Source organism: Vigna angularis, chromosome 1 (genome assembly GCF_016808095.1).
Source record: "Vigna angularis cultivar LongXiaoDou No.4 chromosome 1, ASM1680809v1, whole genome shotgun sequence".
Taxonomy (NCBI): Eukaryota; Viridiplantae; Streptophyta; class Magnoliopsida; order Fabales; family Fabaceae; genus Vigna; species Vigna angularis.
In genome coordinates, this window is record NC_068970.1 from 41,737,654 (window position 1) to 41,758,961 (window position 21,308).

The 21,308-nt window shown below is 33.1% G+C and overlaps 1 protein-coding gene across 3 annotated transcripts; it reads left to right on the forward strand.

The window, feature by feature from the left end:
• The first annotated feature begins 1,204 nt into the window (after window positions 1-1,204).
• Window positions 1,205-10,711, forward strand: LOC128195053 (zinc finger BED domain-containing protein RICESLEEPER 2-like). Of its 3 annotated transcripts, none has more exons than XM_052872081.1 (6): window positions 1,205-1,401; window positions 2,605-2,649; window positions 2,982-4,674; window positions 4,756-5,086; window positions 5,183-5,296; window positions 5,912-10,711. In XM_052872081.1, exon 6 carries the CDS (start codon window positions 7,381-7,383, stop codon window positions 8,992-8,994), a length of 1,614 nt encoding a protein of 537 aa, XP_052728041.1. In that variant the 5' UTR covers window positions 1,205-1,401; window positions 2,605-2,649; window positions 2,982-4,674; window positions 4,756-5,086; window positions 5,183-5,296; window positions 5,912-7,380; the 3' UTR covers window positions 8,995-10,711. The 3 variants fall into 3 exon arrangements, with proteins under 3 accessions (XP_052728041.1, XP_052728042.1, XP_052728043.1); XM_052872082.1 differs by having other exon boundaries at window positions 6,294-10,711; XM_052872083.1 differs by having other exon boundaries at window positions 5,183-10,711.
• The last annotated feature ends 10,597 nt before the right edge of the window (window positions 10,712-21,308 follow it).

Genomic DNA, 21,308 nt, shown 5'->3' on the forward strand with positions numbered 1-21,308 from the left:
TTTAATAAGCTTCAGTTTCACCTAAACCGAAGCCTATTGTGCGAGTTTAAATAGCGTTTTTTTACTAGTGCTTGCTAAATCCTCCTCGAGTTATGTAGAAAATTCTATCAAAAACATTTGGATGACCATAGTGGAATCGCCCTAGAATTGAAGAAATTGAGTTATGTGAAGTATTACCCTAATGCCCAACAATGTCGTTCCTAAAGCCCATCTCCAACTTCAATGTCAATCTCTCTCCACCTTCATATCAAACACACCAACATCTCTTTCACGACTCCTAATACAAACAAATAACATATCTAACAAAATAGTAAAGTAATACAAAAAGCAAAAAATTAAGAAATTATGAGAGGGAGTTAGATAGGCGATTATCCCTTTCTAGAATTACTGAAAGAATGGAGATGGACGAGATGAACCTCAGCGATCCAGGCAATGACCTTGAAAATACTCGTTGATGCCAATGAACGTGAATCGCAATAGCTACTTCAAGTTCTGCAACGGTATCTGAGGAGGCATAAAGGGGGAAGGACGTAGTGAAAAAGAATATGAAATTGAGAAAAGGAAACTCTAAAATTTTGGGAGAGAATGTTAAAAGAAGTGAGGGAAAAAGTGAAATTCGCATTTAGGTTACTAACCTCTTTTAAAAAAATTTAAAACCCCCACAATTTTGGGCCTTGCAAGAATTTTTCAACATTATCCTAAATAATCTATTTGTGGAGGGTTTTAATAATCTCTACAAACTAACCTCCACTAAATATAGTTTTGTGTTATGTGAACTGAAAATGAAGCTTTAATCGACGCATTAAGTAGCTTAAAGAATGAATCATTTTGCACTAGTTTCAAAGAAGAGATTGAAAGACAAAAATAGAGTGCCTCTACTGATATTAGAGGTGTCATTTGAGCTCTTGCCATAGCCATGGGTTGACTCTGACCCTTTCTAAAATCAAGCCTTATTTTTCTAACCCACTTAATATGGGGCTTTTTAAAAGTCTCAACCCCTAAAACCCCACATAAAATGGATTGGGGTAGGGTTAGGATTAGAGCTGTCAATATATTTTTTAGTCCCAAGGCCAGCCCTGGCCTTTCCTATCATTTAGCCCATTTTTTTGACCCATGTATTAGGGGGCTTTTCTAAAGCCCCTGACCCCAAAAGCCCCATAAAATCGGGTTATGATTAAATTAGGGTCGGGTTAGCCCCGTAGCCCCCAACAACATATTTTTTCTTTTGACCCTGAATTATTCTCTGTTCAAACACTTGCTTAAGAGCTAGCAATTGCAGCATAGGTAGACGACAGTACAAAGTCGACGGAAGACAGCGATGCATGGTGGACGACAACACAAAGTAGAGTCAACAACAGCTCTTTACGACAACGGTGGTACAGACGACGAAGAAGAATCAAGGTTAGCTTCTTTCAAATACTTTCGTGTTTTTTCTAAAGATTGTTGTGTGCGATTTCATCAATGATTCATAAGCTACCAAATCACTTTTGGAGACCCCTACAGATTCCTTTTCTGAGAATTTCATTTTCCCTTTTTTTATCTAAGCAAGTAACAAAATTGTATGTATAGATATATAAATATATAGTCTCTCCCATCAAAGTGCTAATTGTTGATTATGTTTTGAGAATTTTCAAACAAATGGTGTCAGAAATTGTGGCTTTTAAATAAAAATTGCTAACTGGTTCCCATAAAGTTTTCTTGGATATTGATTCTGTTTGATAACAGAAAATGCTAAGACAAAGGTCAAGGGTTTAATTTTTTTTTTGTTGAAGGAAAGTATGTAAAAATTTGTTTGTATGCGTAGCATTCTTCATTTGCAACTTTGGTGCATGGATATTAGGAAACCAAGTGTCATACAAAATGGACCCACCATTATCTCAGTTGCCCCTTTAGGATTTTGGTGAAAAAAAATTTCTTCTCAGCTCCCTTCTTTGATTGGCAGGAATTCAATGTAGTGGATCATAAAATGTACAAATATAATCTCTTAAATGTTCTTATTAATCCTTGTCAGTAAAATGTGTTTGATATGTTATGAGTGTGAAGTGATGAGCACTTTTGATATCTTAGGACGGTAATATCTTAGATGATATCCAAATATCATTTTTAGATGGAAAAAACCAGATTGTGTAATGATATTTACATAACTTTATGAGGGGGTGAGTAGTGGTTAACCTTGAAATTGGCTAGAGAATATAGGTTAAAATGAAAAGTTGATGTGTCATTTTCATTAGGGAAGAGTTATATGACACTGCATTATAACCATTTGAGTGAACACTGCATTATAACTTATAATTTATAAGATTGACTGGTCTCTTTATTCCATGATATGCATCATATAGATATAGTATTTTCCTTTTTAAGAAGATAACTTTCACAAGAAAACAAATTTAAGCTTCAAGAAGAAGTATTCTTTTTATTCAATGTAACTTTTATCATTTCTCAATTTCAAATTAAATAAATTTAGTAATTTTTTCCTTCATGTTATTATATTGTTAATTTGCTATTGTTCTCCTTTGGTTGGTTTCGTTTTTTAAATATTGTGTTTGTTGATTACCTATAAGTTTTAAACGCGGACAACCAATACACTGCTTGTTTTATTAACAGGTATTGCACTTTTGATTGCTACTCCACGGGATAAAAACATAACGGGTAAATGTTACTAATGATCCATTTTGTTTTATCTGCCTTTTGTTTTATTTTTTGTTTTTTTGTTTTATTGAACTCCTGCAGTCTGCATTCTGAGTATTGAATGGGTGGGATATTCTTTTTTTCTTATTAAGATAACATTCGTTTTTTGTTTGAATTTTCATATTAGGTATTATGCTTTATGTTGTTGTCTTTTCATATATGGATAAATAATTTTAATATCATGATTTTAATATGTTGTTTTCTTTTCATATTATGCTTTATGTTGTTAGCTATAATGATTTTAATAGTGATTTTGTGACCTTTAAACTTAGTTGGTTCATATTTAATAACAGGATTTGGATCTATTTTGGGCATCTTTTGTCTTCCCCTTTTTCTGCCTTAAATTTGCCTCTTAAATATGGACCACTTTAAGAGTAACCCTTTAACTTTGGTTGATGATCTTGCATCTGAAACTCCTGGTCCATCTGAAAGTGCTACCAGAAATAAAAAAGAAGTTTCAAATATTTGGAATTTTTTCACAAAAATAGGAAAAGATGAGGATGGCATTGAAAAGGCTGCATGTAAGTATTGTGGCAATAACTACAAAGTTGGAAAACACCCTGTTACTAAAAATAATTATGGAACTTCACATTTAAGTCGACATGTCAATGCGTGTAGAAGTATTGCAAACTTAGATGCGGATATGAATCTTTTCCAAGAAGGAAAGTTTGGGACACGAAAAATCAATCAAAAGATTCATCGTAAGTTACTTGCAAGAGCCATAATTAAACATAGTCTCCCTTATAATTTTGTTGAATATGAAGGAATCAGGGAGTGGATAAAATACATTAATCCGAATGTTGACATGAAATGTAGGAACACTACTGTATCAGATGTGGAAAAGGAATACATTGAACAAAAGGATAAAGTTAAGCAAATCATGTCTAAGATTCCTAATAGAATTTGTTTAACCTCTGATGTTTGGACTGCAGTTACTTCTGAGGGATATATTTGCCTAACTGCACACTTTGTTGATGAAAACTAGAAATTGACAAGTAAGATTCTTAACTTCTATTGAATGAAACCACCACATACAGGTGTTGAACTAGAAAGTGTTGTGTTTGATTGCCTAAAGCAATGGGGTATTGATAAGAAAATTTTCTCAATTACCCTGGATAATGCTTCTGCCAATAATAATTTTCAAGACATTTTAAAAAGCCATCTTTGTGTTCATAGAAATTTATTATGTGATGGTGAGTTTTTCCATGTACGATGTTGTGCTCACACTCTTAATTTGATAGTTCAAGATGGTTTAAAGGTGATTGACAGAGCACTCCATAGTATTAGAGAGAGTATTAAGTATGTTAAATCATCAGATGGAAGAACTCTCAAATTCAAAGAATGTATTAGTGATGTTGGCATAAATATGAGTATGGGTTTGAGATTAGATCTGACTACAAGATGGAATTCAACCTATTTAATGCTGGAAAGTGCAATCAAATATAAGAAAGCTTTTGAAATTCTCAAAGTGGTTGATAGAAATTATAAAAATTGTCCATCTTTTGAGGAATGGAATGGGGGGAGAAAATATGTCAATTCTTAGAACCATTTTATGAGATTACAAACATGATGTCTGGTTCATCTTATCCCACTTCAAACTTGTATTTTATGCAAATTTGGAAAATTCAGCTTATCATTGAAGAGAATTTGTTGAATGAAGATCTCACCTTAAAGGATATGGCTTGGAATATGAAAGAAAAGTTTCAAAAGTATTGGAAGGAGTATAGTATTGGGTTAGCTTTTGGAGCTATTCTTGACCCACGACTAAAAGTTGATTTTATAACATATTGTTATAAAAAATTGGATCCTCTAACCTATGCAGAGAAAACAAAGAAAGTGTTAGAGAAGTTCAAGAGGTTATTTAAAGAATATGTAAAGAATTTTTCTATCCCTGGTGTTTCTCTTTCTCAATCACCTACTGAATCCATCTTGATGTCTCAATCTTATACTGAAGGGAAAAAGTTTAAGAGATCAAGGATTATTTCGGTAAGCATTTTATGTCTAGTGTTCATTTTTTTTCCAGTTTTTCTAGTTTCGTTTTGATAATTAATATGTAATGCATTGTAGGATTTTAAGATGTATCAAAATGAATCAAAATCTATTGTTGGAAAGAACGAGATAGATGTTTATTTAGATGAACCAACAATAGATGATGATGAAGACAGTGAAGATTTTGATGTGCTCAAATATTGGAAGACTAATGAGAAAAAATTTGCCATATTGTCTATAATGGCTCGAGATGTATTTAGTATTCCCATTACTACAGTGGCATCAGAGTCAGCTTTTAGCAAAGGTGGGCGTGTACTTTCAAAATATAGAAGCTCCATTTTTCCTGAGCATGTGCAAATGTTGATTTGTACTCAAAATTGGCTATATGGATTTTCTGAAAATCCTAGCGGTGAGTGTATATGTTATTATTTTTAAAATTACTTTATATTAAAATGATTAATTATATAGGCTAGTTGTTTGATTGTATTTCAATTGCTTGTGATAGATGAAATTGTTGAAGATATTTTTGGTCATAAGAGAATTGATGAGTCTAATCTTTTAGAAGATGTTGAAAGTCTTCAACATTGAATAAAGGATGTTTCATTTGACTTTGTCTCAGGTACTTCCCTTTCACTCATTTCCTTTTCTCCATGTTGTCACTGATTTGGGCTTTCCAAAAATCAATGAGTCACTCTATGATTAACTACGTTTGATTGTTTTTGAAGTGAGAATGGTTTGGGAGGGTTTTGGTTCCTCCTGAAATTCTCTTACTGTAATGATTTATCTATGCAAATATTTATATTTTATGATGCCCTCATAAAAATATCCAAAGAAGTTGAAAATGCAAAAGAATAAAATTGAAAGTTGGTATAGGGGAAGAGATTAAATGCTCTAAGATATCCCTGCATTTGGTGTAGGATTCAACTTCTATGGATAATGCAAATATTTATATTTTATGACTGCTGGAAGTTCATTTTAACCTAATCTTGATTTAATATTGCATTATTCTGAAGCTGGAGATGGCTTTTAAAAGAGAGCTTGAAGAAGCCTCAAAAACTTCAAACATCAAGTTTTGTTGCTTGTTGGTTTACCATTTACTTGCATGGATGTGAATATTATGTGGTGTTACAACGCACATACTTCTTAATGGGACTTTATTGATTGAGTTTCTATTAGTTGTTTTCACTAAACTACAATTCATCTGTTAATTTTTAATATTGCTATGTTCTAACAGACAGTATGTTTCAAAATATACCAACACATTCTCGCACGGGTAGAAGAGCAAACTTATTGGATAACTTTTCGGTTTCTCAATTTGGGATTTGAACTGGAACTCTATTTTGTTCATGATTATTGCATGGTATACTGGTATACTTATGTTGTGTTGATAAAGCTTGCGGAGAAGAAACATCTCTAGATGTCAATGAGCAATGACTCTGGTGTTGTCTTGTACTGAATCTGACAAATGGAACATTGTTTATTTTTATCTTAGTAGTAATTGATGGATGAAACATGGTGATGTTTTTCTCTTGGTACTAACTGGCTGCTCCCTGATATCCATGTACCAAGAAAGGATGCATGATTGATTTGACTAGATTTTTTATTCTTTGTGTTAGCAAAATGATGAAAATGAAGTTTTGATGATGTCCAAATCAAGTCAAGAAGAAATCAAGATTCAAGATGTTATGAAGACTTGTATTGTTATGGAAAGCTTTTGTAATACTCTTAGAAATATGTATAGGAAAAAGAAAGTGTTTTGTAAAATTACTGTAGCAAAATACTATAGCACATTACTGTAGCAATGTACTGTAGCAATGTACTGTAGCAAAACACTGTAGCTAATCGATTAACAGAGGGTGTTAATCGATTAACGCTAATCGATTAACAGAGGGTGTTAATCGATTAACACAGTGACCGTTTGAAAAACTAGCCGTTTTTAGAGCCGTTGGACTATCCGTTGGAGTGTTAATCGATTAACCACTGTAGCTAATCGATTAACACAGTAAGAAAGGCTGAAAACGAAAAATGGAAGAGTCTTTGGATGAGTCTATAAATAGACTCTCATTTCCTCTCAGAAAGAAAACCAGAGACACAGAAACTCTTCCCTTGTGCTCAAATACTCAGAAATTCTTGAGACTTGTGTGTTCTTGTTCGGCTTGTGAAACTCGTGTCTGTGGAGCTGGTGAAGTGCTGCTACAGTGACAGAGGAAATAGCCGGTTCATCCTTGGTGTGTCTAAGGAGGTGTTCGGAAGAGAATCATCCTTCGTGAAGTATTCGGAGGAGGTGTTCATCCTTCGTGAAGTATTCGGAGGAGGTGTTCATCCTTTGTGAAGACTCAAAGGAGGTGTAGTTTCATCTCTTGTGGTATCAAGAGAGGTGGTTTCTAAACTCTTACAAATTGTTTCTTTGTGATTGTAATTTGTAATTGTTTTGTGATTAGTGAATTGTTTATCTTGCTTTGAGATAAACGACTGGACGTAGGATTGGTAAGATCCGAACCAGGATAAAATCATCTGTGCAAATTTCTCTCAACCTTACTCTCTTTATTTGTCTTTATTAATTGCTTGGTAAGTTTAATTGAGTAGAAATTAAAAGGCACACGTTCGTATTAAAAACCCTCTTGGTTTGTTATTCCACGCTAACCATTCCGCTGCAGCCGCTCCTGACAATTGGTATCAGAGCTTGCTTTGATAGTCATTCAAATGGCAGGATCACATCAAACCTTTGCAGAGGGTGCTTCTATCAATAGACCACCACTATTCACAGGTGAAAATTACGCATTCTGGAAGGTAAGAATGCAAATTTTTATGGAATCTATTGATATAGATATTTGGGATGCTGTTGCATCTGGTCCTTTTGTTCCAATTAACAATATGCAGGAACCAAAGCCCCGTGACCAATGGACTGCTCAAGATAAGAAAAAAATTGGTAATGATGTAAAAGCTCGTAATATTATTTCATCTGCTTTAACTGTTGATGAGTTTTACAGGATTTCTATTTGTAAAACTGCACAAGAAATGTGGGAAGTACTTAAAGTAACCCATGAAGGTACAGATGATGTTAAGAGAGCTAGAAAGAATACCTTAATCCAGGAATACGAAATGTTCAGGATGAAGCAAGGGGAAACAATAGTAGATGTTCAAAAACGCTTCACCAACATTGTCAATCATCTCATTGGACTAGGTAAATCTTTCGATACTGATGAGCTTAATATAAAAATTCTGAAATCTTTAGACAGGTCTTGGCAACCAAAAGTGACTGCAATTTCTAAGTCACAAAATCTGAACACCATGACTATGGCGGCACTTTTTGGAAAGTTGAGGGAACATGAACTTGACCTCGGAAGACTAGATGAAGAAGAAGCAAAAGCAAAAACTAAGAAAAAGAGTCTAGCCTTGAAATCTGAGGTTGAAAGAAGCAAAGGTAAATCGGAAGATGAAGACTCAGACGAAGAAGAAGAATTGAGACTCATGATAAAAAGGCTCAACAGGTTCATGAAGTCTAAAGGCAAAGGAAAATTTAGATACGAAAAGAAAGATAATCCAGTATCTTCCTCAAATTACCGATGCTATGGTTGCGGAGAAAAGGGGCATCTAAAAGCAGACTGCCCAAATCAAAAGAAAGGTGAAGAAAAGAAATTCTTCAAGAAAAAGAGAGCGTACATCGCATGGGAAGACGACAATGAGACCATTTCAGATTCAAGCTACTCAGATGAAGAAGCAAACATCTGTTTAGTGGTAAATGACGACGCTGGAAGCCAAGTAAGTACATCTAGCGATTCTGATAATTCTAGTCAAATTAGTGAAAATGAATTGCATGAAATTTATGCTGCTTTAATAGTAGAATCTGAAAAATTAGATAAAGCCCATCAGAAATTGAAAAAGGATTTCAAAGAGTTAAAATTGAATTTTGAAAATACTCTTGAAGAAAATCAAAATTTAAAAACAAATTTTGAAACTATTATTGATGAAAATAAAACTTTGAAAAATAGAGTTTTATTTCTTGAAAAGGGTAAATTTACTAGTAGTGATGAATGTGTTTCTTGTGAAAATTTTAAGAAACTACTAGAACAAACAACCTCAGGAGAATGTAGTAAAAATAATGAAAATAAGGTTGTTAAAAATAAGTATGTTCCTAGAATTAAAAATAAGCATAATTATAGAACCCGTAGAACTTGGGTAGAAAAAGGAACAACTTATAGGAACACAAATGTTGTATCATGCTTTTATTGTATGAAAAAGGGTCATACATCTAACAAATGTAAAATTAAGCATTATGGTGTTCCTAGTGGTAGATATATTTGGGTTGTAAAATGATTTCAAATTTTTAAATTAACCCAAAGGACCCATACAAAATAGTTGGGTACCTATTGTTTAAAATTTAGAATTTCCTTAAAACAATATTTAAGAAAATATTTAAAAATTGTTTTTGTTCTAAATATTTGAAAAGAAGAATTAAGAAATTTTTATTCCAAGGTAGATGGAACTATTTTTCAAACGGAAAACATTTGAAATAGAAGAATGTGTGCATGTTGTCTTTGATGAAATTGTAGACCTTGAGGCAAAACCTCTTGAGTCATTTGAATTACATGCAGGTAATGACGAAGATTTTTAGAAGACAACAAATGAAGCAAAGAATGATGACAATCCTCAAGATGAAGATCTCAACAATGTTTTATAAGCTCTTTCTCCTAAAAATATTTGCTTTAAATATCCTATTGTGCATGTTTGAATGAATCTTTAAAATTGAAATATTTTTACCTCATATGCATACATGCTTTTATTAAGGGGGAGTATTATCTTATGGGGAGAACATCAAACACAACTTTTTAATTATGATCAAAAAGGGGGAGAAAATGTTTAAAGCTTATTTGCCTATTTGTGCTATTTGTGCTCATTCACTAATGCACTCTTTCTTCCATAAGTTGTGTTTTAAATACAGATTATTACCAAAAGCTTTAAATCAAGGAGTTTTTGATCATCATCAAAAAGGGGGAGATTGTTAGCAAAATGATGAAAATGAAGTTTTGATGATGTCCAAATCAAGTCAAGAAGAAATCAAGATTCAAGATGTTATGAAGACTTGTATTGCTATGGAAAGCTTTTGTAATACTCTTAGAAATATGTATAGGAAAAAGAAAGTGTTTTGTAAATTACTGTAGCAAAATACTGTAGCACATTACTGTAGCAATGTACTGTAGCAAAACACTGTAGCTAATCGATTAACAGAGGGTGTTAATCGATTAACGCTAATCGATTAACAGAGGGTGTTAATCGATTAACACAGTGACCGTTTGAAAAACTAGCCGTTTTTAGAGCCGTTGGACTATCCGTTGGAGTGTTAATCGATTAACCACTGTAGCTAATCGATTAACACAGTAAGAAAGGCTGAAAACGAAAAATGGAAGAGTCTTTGGATGAGTCTATAAATAGACTCTCATATCCTCTCAAAAAGAAAACCAGAGACACAGAAACTCTTCCCTTGTGCTCAAATACTCAGAAATTCTTGAGACTTGTGTGTTCTTGTTCGGCTTGTGAAACTCGTGTCTGTGGAGCTGGTGAAGTGCTGCTACAGTGACAGAGGAAATAGCCGGTTCATCCTTGGTGTGTCTAAGGAGGTGTTCGGAAGAGAATCATCCTTCGTGAAGTATTCGGAGGAGGTGTTCATCCTTCGTGAAGTATTCGGAGGAGGTGTTCATCCTTTGTGAAGACTCAAAGGAGGTGTAGTTTCATCTCTTGTGGTATCAAGAGAGGTGGTTTCTAAACTCTTACAAATTGTTTCTTTGTGATTGTAATTTGTAATTGTTTTGTGATTAGTGAATTGTTTATCTTGCTTTGAGATAAACGACTGGACGTAGGATTGGTAAGATCCGAACCAGGATAAAATCATCTGTGCAAATTTCTCTCAACCTTACTCTCTTTATTTGTCTTTATTAATTGCTTGGTAAGTTTAATTGAGTAGAAATTAAAAGGCACACGTTCGTATTAAAAACCCTCTTGGTTTGTTATTCCACGCTAACCATTCCGCTGCAGCCGCTCCTGACACTTTGGTGCTTGCATAATGCCTTGTGTGAGTGATCTGTTTGGTATAATTTGATATGATGATTTTATATTTTTGTACATAAATTTTTGTACAAAAAAGGTCCATGGGCTGGCCTTGACCCATAGGACTTTGGGGGCTTTTTCAATAAAAGATTTTTTTTGGTCCTGTGGGCTTTTTTGGCCCCAACCCACATGGGCTAGGGCCAAATCTTGTTAATGAGGCTGACTTGACAGTTCTAGTTAGGATGGAGCTAGCCCCCCAAAACTAAATTAATTCACTTTTAATGCATTTTTAGTTATTTATTTTTATTTATATAAATATTGATTTTATAAAAAACTATTTAAAATAATTTTGTAATTATAAGTATATTTTAAATATATAATTTTATTATTTTGAAAAGTTAAAAAAGAAAAGTTTTATTATTTAAAAGAAAAGAAGAAGAAAAAATTTTAAAAAATTGTAAAAGTAATACAGTTAAAAATTTGATTTTTCAATGATGAAATTCTGATATGAAAAAAAATATTATTCGTATAAATATTTGAAATATTAATTATGAATAGATTTTAAATTCAAGTATAGTATTTGGATGAATTTTTAATATCAGTGTAAAATTTTTATTTTTATAGTTTGTCATATAAATTTTTTTTCAATGTTTTGTATAGATATTCATATATTAAAAAATTAAACCACAAACTTTATAAAAATTTAAATTTAATTTCACGTAACAAAAGAACTAATTTTTTTTAGTAAAAATCCTTGTTAGAAAAAATTCTTATAAATATCATATATGTTAGTATACAAAATCTAGATGTAATCCTAGCGATTATAAAATCAACTAAGATTTTGTTTTTCTAACCTTTTAGATTAAATTAATATTTTAAAAGCAGATCTATCTTTATCCAATAGACATTGTTTTATTATTGAATTATTTAACCATAATTGAGCGGATTGTAATAAAAAATAATTAAATAATAAATACAGTATTTTTAAATAAATATAATGTTATAATTTATAACATTAAAATTAAAATTATTATTATATTTAATTATTAACATATAAAATAAATAAAAATTATAATAAAAAATAAATTACATTAATGTATAAAAAAGACAAATGAATATAATATAAAATATATTAAACAAAAGTTAAAAATTTAAGTATATAGTTATATTAAATACTAAGATAATAAGTTTAATATTATATATTTTTCATTTTAAAAGGAAAGTTTATGGGTTAATCCTAACTTACAAAATATATGATTTTGTGAGCTTTTTTAATTAGAATTTTTTTTTGATTTTGTAAACCTTTTTTTTCTCAACCCACATAGGTTAGAGTGAAATCAATATACCTATTTGACAAGTCTAACTGAAATAATAAAAGAAATCATAAAAAAAAGAAAAACGAAGATAACTGTAATTAATGTTTTATGTACATATGTGCAAATGCTAGATTAAATTGGAGAAGGGGGTTTTATATAAATTATTCCATGTATTTGATTTTTTATGTTGTTTAACTAGATACTCATTTGAGTTTTTCTTATATTATGCATATTGATAAGTTTTTACTCTCATTTGAAACTTCAAGAAAACTTTTTTTTTTTAATTATTATTAGTGAAAGTTTAACTGGACTAAATTCTAACGAATTTGTTAACAAATTTATTTTCCTATGAAAACGTCATTATTATTGCAACTCGTCTAATTCAACAGTGGTAGGAAGTGTACTTGTGCTATACAGAGACGTGGATAGGATAAAAGTGCACAATAGTGAAAGGATGGAGGTTATCAAGTTACATAAAGAAAATATTATATATATATATATATATATATATATATATATATATATATATATATATATATATATATATATATATATATATATATATATATATAATATTTGAGAATAGTGTTAGAATCGCTGCAACGGAATTATTAGCGTGAACCAACCAAGAGGGGGGTGAATTGGTTATATACTATTATTTTACCTTTTATTATTTTTCTCTTAATTTTTCTTACTGAGCAGATAATTAAATATAAATGACAGAGTAAGGGAAAGAGAAAAATTGCACAGGTGATTTTATCCTGGTTCAGATCACACGGATCCTACGTCAGTCGCTTATCTCAAACAAGATAAACCTTTTTCACTAACACAAAACAGGTACAAATATTAATCACAAAGAAAAACAATTTGTAAGAGTTTAGAAATACCACCTCTCTTGAAACCACAAGAGATGAACTTACACTTCCTTTGAATCTTCACAAAGGATGACCACCTCCTTCGAATGATTCACGAAGGATGATTCTCTTCCAGGCACTTCCTCGGATACACCAAGGATGAACAAGCTATTCCTCTGTCACCGCAGTAGCACTTCAGGACTTTGCAGACAAGAGTTTCCTTAGCTTCAACAGAGTTCTCAAAGAGTTCAGAGATCTTTAGCACAAGGGAAGAGTTATTTTTGAGATAAAGAGTGAGCCATTTTATAGACTCAGCCTAATACTCTTCCATTCTTCGAAAACGGGCCATCTAACGCATATAATCGATTAACACAAGTATTAATCGATTAAAATGAGTACAACGGCTAGTTTTTCAAATCTGAAACCCACAACGGCTAGTGTTAATCGATTATTCTCAGGAATAATCGATTAACTAATTGATTATTATTAGCTTTAATCGATTATTACAGTGGCAATTGGGTTTTCAGTGTCAGCCTCGTTTTAATCGATTAAAACTGGGTTTAATCGATTAAGACGGCTTGTGGATGATTCTCAACAGCGAGTAAATCAAATATAAATTACAAGAATCAACCCTAATACATATTTGAGCACTATTACATCAACTTTGATTATTATAAAAGCTTTATAAAATACAGAGATCTTCAATCTGTCTTTATGGATCTTGACTTGTGCAAATCTGTTCATCATCAAAACTTCATCTTTGATTTTTGCTAACATTCTCCCCCTTTTTGATGATGATCAAAAATTCTTCTGAGTGTAAAGCTTTTTAATAATCTGAAACAACCACAACTCACGAAAGGAGAGATTAATAGAAAAATAACGAAATAAAGAGTTTAAACTATCTTCTCCCCTTTTTTGATCATAAGAAAAAAATGGGCTCCCCCTTAATAAAAACAAAGTATGCATACAAAAAGAAATGAACAACAACTTGTTATTGAATTTTAAAAAGAAGATGCATACAATCAGAAAGATAAACAACAAAACAAACAAAGAGGATCTAGAACTCATCACTTGCGTCACTATTAAAGTGTCGCTCTAATCCTGAAATCCTAGTGTCTAGATTCCTGAGATGAGTACATATTTCTTCGTGGCGAGTGTTTTGAATGTTCATCATCTCATTTTGGAGGCGAGCCATCTCAGTCATTTGTCTAGAGAGACTCTCTATACTATATTCCTCATGCACTTGAGATGGGCCGGCAGCATGTGTGGGGTCAGGCATGGGGATATCCGCAGCTTCGTCTTCATGTTCTGGCCCACCAAGGGCATCCTCAGGGTGGATGTAGGAGAGTCCTTGTTTGATAAAACCCATTTGCCTCAGGGAGTTATCTCCAACCTTATGACCCGGAAGAACAGTCTCATAATGTTCATTTGTGACATCTACCCCTTTGTACTCACAAATTTGGGAAACAAGAAGAGGATATGGAAGAGGTGCAGCATCTAACCTTTTGGCCTTGAACATTATTGTCTGTATCAGGTGAGGCCAATTCAGTGGAATGCTCTAAAGTATTCCATACATAATGATGAGATCAGTCTCAGAGCATTGGGCATGATTTGACCCTCTAGGGCACAAAAGCCACACAATAAGGTAGTGCAAGAGGCGTTCTTCCATCTTGAGTCCACCAGCAAGGAAGAGACGAGCATTGTGTTGTCGAGGATTGCGGAGAAATGACTGGTACACCATTATCTTGTTGAATTGAGCAAAGTCATTTGGAACAAGTTGAGAATTTTCTAAAACAGGGACTTTTGCTACATTCGTCCAAATGTCATTGTCCAAGACAATGTCCACACCTTTCACCCTTGTTTGGAAGAACCCATCACGAACCTTTAAATTAAAATAGAAGATGCGAACAAGATCCGGATAGTACCTTCCACGGAGTTCAATTATGTGTTGAACTCCTTGTTCAATGATGAGATTGGGAAAGGAGAAGTTGTAGGATGTGTACCAAGCGAGATCAATGAATTTCTGTTTGATGAGCTTCCTTTCCTTCCAAAATTGTGAGAAAGACTGTTGATCTTGCTCATCAGAAAGCCACCCTTCTATGGTAGCATCTCTTCGGCGAACAGTACTCTCCGAAACTTCACTGGTCCTTCTTCTCCTTCTTCTTGAAGGTTCAGCCATGGAGATGGATGGAAAGCAAAGAATTTGGTGAAAGAAAGGAGAAGGCAAGAGGGATAAGCTCAAGATTGGTTCAAGTATGGAAAGTGGGGACCAAGTGGGGTTTAAATAGGCTCAAGAATGCTCCCCAACGTCTAGATTTTGGGATTTTGCCCGTTAATAGCCGTTGGCAACGGCTAGTTCAATGAAATCTGCAATATTTTTCGAAAAAAACAGTCTGGAGCGCATTTAATCAATTAAATTGGATTTTAATCGATTACGTAATCAATTAATACTTGGATTAATCGATTAATCCATTCGTAAATGTATGGATAACGCTTTTAATCGATTTACACACAGATTAAACACGTTAAGCAACGAAAAATGCAATATTGAGTCCAAGAATGCCTATTTTACTATTTCTAATATGCCTAGATCTCTTCTAAGCTCAAAAAATCTATCCTTAGGCAATGCTTTGGTGAAAATGTCCGCTAATTGATGCTTAGAATCTATGAATTCCATTTCACAATCACCTTTTTGGACATGGTCTCTAATGAAGTGATGCCTAATTTCTATATGCTTGGTTCTAGAATGCATGATAGGATTTTTGGTAAGTTTTATAGCACTTGAGTTATCACACTTAAGCGGAATATGATCTAAATGAATATCATAGTCTTCTAATTGTTGTTTCATCCATAAGATTTGTGCACAACAACTACCCGCAACAATGTATTCAGCTTCAGTGGTTGATAAAGCTACACAAGCTTGTTTCTTAGAGTGCCAAGAGACTAAGGAACTACCTAAAAAGTGACAGGTTCCACTAATGCTTTTCCTATCTATCTTACAACCTCCATAATCAGCATCAGAAAATCCTACAAGACTAGGCTCAGCTCCTGAAGGATACCATAAACCAAAGGATGTTGTCCCCTTAAGGTATTTAAGAATGCGTTTTACTGCAGTAAGATGAGACTCTCTAGGGCTTGACTGATACCTAGCACACACACATACACTTTGCATGATATCAGGTCTACTAGCAGTAAGATATAATAGAGAGCCAATCATACCTCTATATTTGGTCTGACTTACCTCTTTACCTGTCTCATCTTTGTCTAAGTAGCAGGATGTTCCCATGGGAGTTGATGCTTCTTTAGCATTGTCCATCTCAAACTTTTTAAGGATTTCCCTGCAATACTTTGTTTGAGATATAAAGGTTCCTTTCTCCATTTGTTTGATTTGAAGTCCGAGGAAGAAAGTAAGTTCTCCCATCATTGACATCTCAAATTCTCCCTGCATGGACTTAGCAAAATTCTCACAAAGAGTTGCGTTAGATGAACCAAAAATAATATCATCGACGTATACTTGAACAATTAGAAAATGTTTTCCAATTCTTTTAATAAATAATGTTGAATCAATTTTTCCTCTGTTGAAACCATTTTCTACAAGAAAATTGCTAAGACGTTCATACCAAGATCTAGGTGCTTGTTTTAAACCATATAGTGCTTTCTTTAATTTGTAGATGTGATTTGGGTTTTTAAAATCCTCAAAACCAGGTGGTTGTTCAACAAATACATCTTCTTTGATATTACCGTTTAGAAAAGCACTTTTAACATCCATTTGAAATAATTTAAATTTCATTATAGATGCATAAGCAAGAAGTAGGCGTATTGCCTCTAACCTGGCAACTGGAGCGTATGTCTCATCATAATCTATACCTTCTTCTTGACTATATCCTTTTGCCACAAGCCTAGCTTTATTCTTGGTGATGTTTCCTTCTTCATCCAGTTTGTTTCTGAACACCCACTTTGTTCCAATTACTTGATGAGTGTCTTTTCTGGGAATTGATTCCCACACTTGATTTCTTTCAAACTGGTTGAGTTCTTCTTGCATTGCGATACACCATTTTTCATCTTGAAGGGCTTCTTTAATATTCTTTGGTTCAAGCTGTGACACAAAAGCAACATTCATACAATAATTTACAATATTACTTCTTGTGTTTACCCCTTGTGTGATATCGCCAATTATGTTGTCCAAAGATAATCCTCTAGGTTGTCGCCATATTTTATTTAAATCTTCATCTTGAGGATTGTCATGATTCGTCTCTTCATTTGTCTCCTTTGATGAATCTTCACTTGTTCCTACATCAGATTCTTCTGACTCAAGAGGTTTTGCCTCAAGGTCCACAATTTCATCAAAAGTAACATGTATGGATTCCTCTATTGTGAGCGTTTTCCTATTAAAAATTCTATATGCTTTGCTTGTTAAAGAATAACCAAGAAATATTCCTTCATCAGCTTTTGAATCAAATTTTCCCAAATTTAGTTTTCCATTGTTTAAAACATAACATTTGCATCCAAAATTTTTTAAATGGGAAACATTTGGTTTTCTATTTTTGAAAAGCTCGTAAGGAGTACGTTTTAAAATAGGTCGAATTATCATTCTATTTAAAACATAGCAAGCAGTACTCACAGCATCAGCCCAAAATTGTTTAGGAACATTATTTTCATTTAACATAGTACGAGCAAGTTCCTCTAAGGTTCAATTCTTTCTTTCTACAACTCCATTTTGTTGAGGAGTTCTAGGTGAGGAAAATTTATGAGAAATACCATGTTCTTCACAAAAACTTTCAAATAATTCATTTTGAAATTCACCACCATGGTCACTTTTAATAGCTTTTATTCTTAGATCCTTTTCATTTTGAACTAAAACAGCAAACTTTTTAAATTCTTTAAAAGCTTCACTTTTAAGAGTGAGAAAGAAAGTCCAAGTGTATCTTGAAAAATCATCAACAATAACCAAAGCATAATAGTTTCCACCAAAACTTTTTATCCTTGAAGGACCAAATAAATCCATATGTAAAAGTTCCAAAGGTTTTAAAGTAGAAACAATATTTTTTGAATGAAAGGAATTTTTAACTTGTTTACCCTTTTGACATGCATCACACAATTTATCTTTTACAAACTTTAATTTAGGTAATCCAATTACTAGATCTCTAGATATAAGTTTGTGTAATTGTTGCATATGTATATGAGCAGCACGCCTATGCCATAACCATGGGTTTTCTTCTTTAACAACTAAACATGAAATATTTTTATTTGATGCATTTTCTAGATCAATTAAATAAATATTATTATGTCTAACTCCTTTTAATGCAATTTCAGAAGAATCATTCTTAAAAATAGTGCAAGAATTCTTCTCAAAGGTTACCTTGAATCCTTTGTCGCACAGTTGACTTATGCTAATTAAGTTATGCTTTAGTCCTTCTACATATAGCACGTCTTTGATCATCAAGGTGTCTTTGCTTCCTATATCCCCTTTTCCAAGAATTCTTCCTTTGTTGTTGTCACCATAGGTAACAAAGCCTTGTTCCTTTTCTTTAAAATTTGTGAACTTCGTCTTATCTCCTGTCATGTGTTTTGAGCAACCGCTATCGAGACACCACATGACTTTTCTTGATTTCTGTAATACCTGCAAAAGAAAGGAACAACCAAGCTATTTTAGGTACCCAACTTCTTTGTATGGGTCCTTTTGGGTTAGATTCAAATTACTTAGCAACCCAAACATATCTTCCACTAGAAACACCAAAACGTTTAATTCTGCATTTGTTTGAGGTATGGCCTTTTCTCATGCAGTAAAAACAGGATACAGCATTTGTGTTTCTGTTAATCGTTCCTTTTTCTACCCATGCTCTGCGGGTTCTATATTTATTTTTAGGAACAAATTTCTTAACAGCTTTATTTTCAGAGATTTTACTACATTCTCCAGTGGTTGTATTTTCAGAAAAATATTTGAATTTTATGCAAGATTCACATTCATTATTAGCAATATATTTTTCTTTTTCATAATATAAAACTTTACTTTTCAAATTTCTGATTTCTTCTGCTTGATATAAAAATTTATTTTTCAAACTTCTGTTTTCTTCAGACAAATTTGTAAATTCGGTTTTCAAAGCATCATTTATTTTAGAGAGATTTTCAGAAGTAAACTTCAAATTTTCATTTTCTTCAAGAAGGTTGTCAAATTCAGATTTTAAATTTTTAAAATCCTTTTTCAGCTTTTTATGAGAAATATCTAATTTTTCAGATTCAATTAATAATGCAGCATATGTTTCATGCATTTCATCTTCATCAATGTGACTATCATTATCAGAATAGTGTGAACTACTTACTTGGCTGACATTATCATCATCTGCCATCAAACAGATGTTTGCTTCTTCATCTGAGTCGCTTGAATCTGAAATGGTCTCATTGTCGTCTTCCCAGGCAATGTAGGCCTTCTTTTTCTTGAAGAATCACCTTTGGTTGCCACGACCTGTCTAAAGACTTCAAGATTTTAATGTTAAGTTCATCGGTATCAAATGACTTACCTAGTCCAATGAGATGATTGACAATGTTGGTGAAGCGTTTTTGAACGTCTGAAATTGTTTCTCCTTGCTTCATCCGGAACATTTCATACTCTTGGATTAAGGAGTTCTTCCTTGCCCTCTTTACATCATATGTTCCTTCATGCGTCACTCTAAGTACGTCCCACATTTCTTGAGCAGTTTTGCAGACAGAGACCCTGTAGAACTCATTAACAGTCAATGCTGATGCAATGATATTCTGGGATTTTACGTCATTCTGAAATCTTTTCTTTTCTTCAATGGTCCATTGACCACGGGGTTTTGGTTCCTGTGTATTGTTAGTAGGAACAGAAGAGCCAGACGCAATAACATCCCAAATTTCACAGTCAATAGATTCAATAAATATTTGCATTCTTACCTTCCAAAATGCATAGTTCTCACCTGTGAATAGTGGGGGTCTATTGATTGATGCACCCACTGCAAAGGTTTGATGTGATCCTGCCATTTGAATGACTATCAAAGCAAGCTCTGATACCAATTGTTAGAATCGCTACAACGGAATTATTAGCGTGGAACCAACCAAGAGGGGGGTGAATTGGTTATATACTATTATTTTGCCTTTTATTATTTTTCTCTTAATTTTTCTTACTGAGCAGATAATTAAATATAAATGACAGAGTAAGGGAAAGAGAAAAATTGCACAGGTGATTTTATCCTGGTTCATATCACACGGATCCTACGTCAGTCGCTTATCTCAAACAAGATAAACCTTTTTCACTAACACAAAACAGGTACAAATATTAATCACAAAGAAAAACAATTTGTAAGAGTTTAGAAATACCACCTCTCTTGAAACCACAAGAGATGAACTTACACTTCCTTTGAATCTTCACAAAGGATGACCACCTCCTTCGAATGATTCACGAAGGATGATTCTCTTCCAGGCACTTCCTCGGATACACCAAGGATGAACAAGCTATTCCTCTGTCACCGCAGTAGCACTTCAGGACTTTGCAGACAAGAGTTTCCTTAGCTTCAACAGAGTTCTCAAAGAGTTCAGAGATCTTTAGCACAAGGGAAGAGTTATTTTTGAGATAAAGAGTGAGCCATTTTATAGACTCAGCCTAATACTCTTCCATTCTTCGAAAACGGGCCATCTAACGCATATAATCGATTAACACAAGTATTAATCGATTAAAATGAGTACAACGGCTAGTTTTTCAAATCTGAAACCCACAACGGCTAGTGTTAATCGATTATTCTCAGGAATAATCGATTAACTAATTGATTATTATTAGCTTTAATCGATTATTACATTGGCAATTGGGTTTTCAGTGCCAGCCTCGTTTTAATCGATTAAAACTGGGTTTAATCGATTAAGACGGCTTGTGGATGATTCTCAACAGCGAGTAAATCAAATATAAATTACAAGAATCAACCCTAATACATATTTGAGCACTATTACATCAACTTTGATTATTATAAAAGCTTTATAAAATACAGAGATCTTCAATCTGTCTTTATGGATCTTGACTTCTGCAAATCTGTTCATCATCAAAACTTCATCTTTGATTTTTGCTAACAAATAGGTGGACCTTGTATGTCTATATGTGAGCATGAGTGGACTCTATCAATATCTATATGAGTAGGAGTGGATTCCATTAGTCTTTGTGTGAGCAAGAGTAGAATCTTTAAGTCTTTATGTGAATATGAGTAGACTTTGTAAGTTCCTGTGTGAGCATGAATCGAATCTGTAAATCTTTGTGTGCGTATGAGTTGGTAAGCTAGTGTGGGTTGAGATATAGGATAAACTTTGTGAAACAAGTGGTTCAAAGCTCTATGTGAGCAAACATAGATAGTTTTAAATGAACAAAAGGCTAAAAGCTTTGTATGAGAGTAATAATTGATAGTTTCACATGAGC

Coding starts and splice junctions, on each gene's coding strand:
- LOC128195053 (XM_052872081.1), top strand. CDS start 7,381: ATGGCAGGATCACATCAAACCTTTGCAGAGGGTGCTTCTATCAATAGA.